The 5,785-nt window shown below is 38.3% G+C and overlaps 1 protein-coding gene across 1 annotated transcript in view; it reads right to left on the bottom strand.

Moving 5' to 3' along the window:
- The window catches only part of LOC106874742 (tripeptidyl-peptidase 2), a 69,221-nt gene that overhangs the window by 25,563 nt on the left and 37,873 nt on the right, over positions 1-5,785 (bottom strand). The window contains exons 15-17 of the mRNA XM_014922584.2: positions 4,919-4,995; positions 4,042-4,148; positions 2,057-2,211 (exon numbers count right to left, since the gene is read on the bottom strand). Of these exons, the coding sequence (XP_014778070.1) occupies positions 2,057-2,211; positions 4,042-4,148; positions 4,919-4,995 (339 nt within the window). The remainder of the gene's footprint in view (positions 1-2,056; positions 2,212-4,041; positions 4,149-4,918; positions 4,996-5,785) is intronic.

Below are 5,785 nucleotides of genomic sequence, written 5' to 3'. Positions count from 1 at the left end.
TAAGCCTAGTACTTATTCTATCGGTCTCTCTTGCCAAACCACTAAGTGACGGGGACATAAACACACCAGCATCGGTTGTCAAGCGATGTTGGGGGGACAGACAGACAAACATATGCATACATACATACATACACACACACACACACACACACATATATATATTTTAGGAAGATTTGGTGGCTGTTTCTAGAAGGTCAAGCAACTACAGTAGTGGCTGCCATGTAAGAATTAGTTTACTTGGATAGGTTCAGGACAGTGGAAAACCAATGGAACAGAGGTAGACCATAAAAGTCTTCAGGGAAACTGGTACTAGCCGATGCTTAGTACTTCACTGATCTTGGAAGGATGAAAGGCAAAGTTGGAATTTGAACTTGGGACATAAAGAGCTGGAAACGACACCATAAGGCATTTTGTCTGATGCTCCACCAATTTACTTATCCAATGCTGTTAATGATAATTGTTTCAAAGTTCAGCAATTGTGGGGGTGGGGGTGAATCGATTACAAACGCTCCACTGCACAACTGGTACTTATTTCATTAAGTTATTGCTACACTCTCTGAGTGGTTGGCATTAGGAAGGGCATCCAGCTGTAGAAACTCTGCCAAATGAGATTGGAGTCTGGTGTAGCCATCTGGTTTCACCAGTCCTCAGTCAAATCGTCCAACCCATGCTAGCATGGAAAGCGGACGTTAAACGACGATGATGATGATGATGATGATGATGATGACTATTGCTAGGAGATAAAATACATGAAACTGAGATAAGTCAACGAGCATCACTGGGTACTTATTAGAAAGTAGTTGAATCAGAGCTTTGAATGTTCGGTCCTACAGCTGCAAGGATGCAGCTGACTCATTTAACTGACATTGCCAAAAGTTAAAGATATTAAAATGTTAACCACCACATGTGCCACTGGTGGTTCATTGCAAACCCCACACAACTGCAATATGCACCACCAGTGGTACATTGTCATAATTTGAGAAAATAGTTTAATCTATATCTTTGAAATGGTTTCAAGAATATTTAAATAATATGAGTGGTAAATATTAAAGTTCGATTATGAAATATTGTTAAAATGCAAACAGATAGACACAGGCGTTGCTTCCCAACCACATGGTTTCAGGTTCAGTCCCAGTGCATAGTACCTTAGGCAAGTGTCTTCTGCTATAGCCTCAGGCCAACCAAAGCCTAGTGAATGGATTTGGTAGACAGAAACTGAAAAGAAGCCTGTCATCTATATCTATATATGCATGTGTGTGTGTGTGTGTGTGTGTGTGTGTGTGTGTGTGTGTGTCTTTGTGTCTGATCCCACCACCATCACTTGACAACCAATGTTCAGCAAAAGGGACCGACAGAATAAGTACCAGGTTACAAAGAATAAGGCCTGGGATCGATTTCTTTGACTAAAAGGTGGTGCTCCAGCACGACCACAGTCGAATGACTGAAACAAGTAAAAGAATTAAAGAATAAAATTACATTTCAATATAATTAAACAGTGTGACTGTGCAAAATACATAGCATTACCACTAAGCTCCAGTAACAAGCTGTGGCGGTTACATCATCATCGTTTAACGTCCACCTTCCATGCTAGCATAGGTAATGGGTTAGAATCAACAAAAATATGAAGATGATATATGAAATGCTAATTGAAGGACATTTCTATGAAGCTGCCTAATCAGAACACAAAGAAAACAGGGTTTTTTCAACAGCATCCACATGTGAAGAGCATCAACTGATGATTTTCGGAAACATTTCTTCACACTCAGAGTTTCTGAAGCATGAAACAAACTACCTGCATCAGTTGTTAGTTGCTGAGACATTGCATCCTTTAAAACCTCCATGCTTCCTGAAATTCACCAACACTTACACCTGATATCCCCCCCCCCTCTATACGCATGCACATATGTATATCATGACTCATACACTGTTCCCTTTCCTGACTTTTGTACATAATTCCATGTACTGTACATGCACCTTTGATGAGTTGTAGTGCACCTGAGCACTATACACAATAATTTCATTATTATATTATTCTAAATAGTATTGTGATACATACCAAGACTGGAAAAGACTGTACAAATTCTCCTTGGTCTGAAAGGGTGACAAGCTTGTCAAATTCATGTTTCCGGTATTGACACTGAGGCAACAGCTGGAGGGTGTGTAAGAGGAAACGACAGCTTTTTTCTGTGTCTTTTGATTCAATCTTCAAAACTAGAAATGTAGAAATGTTAAATAATTACCCATTAGAAATTAAACACAATGACTAAATATGTATAATATTAAACACAGACATATACATACATGCATACCATACATACATATATATACAAACACATGTCTGTTTATACATGTATATTTATGTACATACACAAACATATATAGGTGTGTGCATCCCACCCATGCCAGCATGGAAGGCAAACGTTAAATGATGATGATAGACACACACACACACACGTGCATGATGATGATGATATCTATGCATGTGAACAGGTTTATACATGTATACATATGTATACACATACATATATATGTATAAGTTTGTCTCTCAACCATATGACATTGGGTAGTCCTACTTCATGGCATGACCAACCAATGCCTCGTGAAAGAATCTGGTACACAGAAACCGAAAGAGACCTGCTGCACGCATGTGTGTGTCTGTGCAAATGTTTACAATCTGCACTGAACTACACAACAGGCAGTGACGTGACTGTTTGAGTCTGAGCTGTTACTGTTAACATTTGTTGATATTCCCTGTCAACAAATTGTCCTCTAGTTCCGTGTTTCCAAATCCCTCTGGAATTAAAATTCCAAATTGCCTTCCTTTAAAAACAGGTAGGGGTTGGCAACAGGAAGAGCATCCAGCTGCAAAAATCCTACCTCAACTATCTCCCCATCTTCTCTCTCTTTCAATATATGCATCATCATCATAATCAGCAATCATTTAACATCCACTTTCCATGCTGTCATGGGTTGGACATTTTGACAGGAACACGCAAGGCAGAAGACTGCATCAGGTTTCAGTCTGTTTTGGCGTGGTTTTTATGACCGGATGCCCTTCCTAACACCAACCACCCCACAGAGTGGATTATATATTTCTTATTCTACTGTGTGTGTACACATACATACACACAATATATACACATACATACACACAATATATACACACACAAACACACACACACATACATACATATACATACAAATATATAAAAACACTACACTCATTATTATATCAGGAGATCCAATGCAATTTATAGTACTTCGTTATGCATGTGAATCTCCAGTCCATGGAAAAATTGTTTTGCATGAAACTGATCTGTGGTGCAGCGAAGTTTGGAAACTGCTGCTCTGGGGGACTCCACATGGTAAAAAACAGAAATACTTGAAATGAAATTTTTTATGCTAATATTCATATTTTGTTGGCCAATAAAGAATTTTTACAAGAATGTGTTTAGTAGCACACATACGTTAGCAACACAGCATTATTGAAATGGTATCATAAACAACACACAGAAGTATTTACAACAGAGATCTAATTTCAGCATAATAAACAACACACACAATACCAATTACCAATTTTCAACAGCTATAACAATGTGGTTAGCAACATGTAGGAAACTCAATAGCTGAGTGATAACTTCCCAAAAAACTGACAATCCTGTCATGCAATATAGTAACTTCTCAGGTACTATGGAGACCAATTACACTAGTGTAGTTAATAATGGTCGAAACATTATAAAAGTCGCTAATCACATTCAGAATCTCTAAAGCAGTGTAAATTTGTATCTCACTAAATAACAGCACAAGATAGCGACATCTGAAACATTTTACAAGTAGTTTGTAACAATCAAAACATATTTGACATTGCAGTTAGCAACATGCAAGGCACCCATTATAGTATAGTTTAAACGACACTGAAGGAATCTATTATGGTGTGATTAGCAACAGTCACAAACATCTGCAACAGTGTAGCTAGCAACACTTAGCAACATAGTAAAATAAAAACAACAAATGACATTTTTAAACAAATGGTGAGAATACCTCCAAACGTAGCTCCTTCTGGTACATGAATAAAATGTCTTTTAATCTGTCCTGGCTTAAACTTGACGTCAGTAAAAGAAACAGTGTGATGGACATCGTCAGTAATTCTGAAACAATGGTCAATGTGTGAAGAAGATACCACATACAGGAAACAAAAAAAAGCATTTAAAACTGTTTGCTAATGAAATATCTGTGACTATTCTAACAAAGTTAAGCAAGCAACATTTTGATATTTTGTTCTGGAAGATGGCTAAAAACACAGGGGTTTTTTTTTTTTGGGGGGGGGGTTCTAAGTAAACAGTTGTAGTTTGCAAGTAAAAAGGTTATACTCTGTAACGGGTCGTTTTATTTTCCTTAGCCCAGTCAGAGGAGGAAGAGTAATCCCCCTGCAGGGGGTGGGGAGAAAGAGAAAGAAAACAGAAGTCAAAGATTATGGCCGTACGAAACAGTAGTGCGTCCAGAAATTGAATTATTGTCAGACGGGAAACCTGATCAGAATTCTTGGACACCTCTCAAAGGCCCCCACCAAGGGCCAGATGGTAGAGTTACACTGGACTACAGGTTAAGCTTACAACCTAAATATGGGTATCATCTACCTGACAGACTTCTACACTATTTCTTTTAACCCAATTTCACTCACAAATCTTGGGTCAACTCAGGGACATGGTAAAAGACACTTGCCCATGGTGCCATTCTGTGGGATGAAATCCATAACTACTTAATTAGAATCAATTCAAATTACTGTGCCAAACTGCTATATTATTAAGTGGGGAGATGCTTATTATCATTAGCATTATTCTATCCTTTACAATAGAAATATTCAGTAAAAGCTCCAAATATATGAGGACTTCCAGACTGAGAACTGAAACATACTTACTTTATAGGAACAATAACTGTGATTGGTACAGTAAATACAGGACCCTTTGCCAGACAGGAGACATCGAATGCTTTTATCTGAAAACAAAATATACAAATTAACAAGGAATAACAAACAATAAAATGAGGCAATTCCATTTACCAATGAAAATCATAAATATACGTTCACCAAGTTAGGTCTGTCATAAGACTGGAATTCAACCAGGTATCCATGCTATATAAATGACTAAGATTACAACACACCTCAACTTAGCAGGATGCCAGTCTATCACAAGATTAACTTCCCAGCTTTTGCTGGAATTTATTTTATAGCTAAAGTAGACTGGAACAATGTGAAATGAAGTGTTCTGCTAGGGAACACAACGCACTACCTGGTTCTGGAAGTGGAACCAGTCTTATGATCAAGAATACAACACCCTAACCATAAGGCCAACACACCCTCAAGGTTCATAGCGTACTTGTTTGATAACAATTGAACACATCATATATATGAGATGAAAGCAAATAAGTTTGTTACAGAACAGCAATAAAGACCTTGAGGAAACTTTCTTGTTAACAAAATGATAGGAGTACAATTATTACTGCTGTTGTTAATACACTGTTTATAGATCATCATCATCATCATTTAACGTCCGCTTTCCATGCTAGCATGGGTTGGACGATTTAACTGAGGACTGGCGAACCAGATGGCTACACCAGGCTCCAATCTGACTTGGCAGAGTTTCTACAGCTGGATGACCTTCTTAAAGCCAACCATGCCGAGAGTGTAGTAGGTGCTTTTACGTGCCACCGGCACGAAGGCCGGTCAGGTGGTACTGGCAACAGCCACGCTCAAAATGGTGTATTTTACGTGCCACCTGCACAGGAG

This window comes from Octopus bimaculoides, chromosome 9 (assembly GCF_001194135.2).
Source record: "Octopus bimaculoides isolate UCB-OBI-ISO-001 chromosome 9, ASM119413v2, whole genome shotgun sequence".
NCBI classification, from domain to species: domain Eukaryota; kingdom Metazoa; phylum Mollusca; class Cephalopoda; order Octopoda; family Octopodidae; genus Octopus; species Octopus bimaculoides.
Note: the sequence above shows the minus strand (reverse complement) of the source record. Positions and strands in the feature narration are given on the sequence as shown.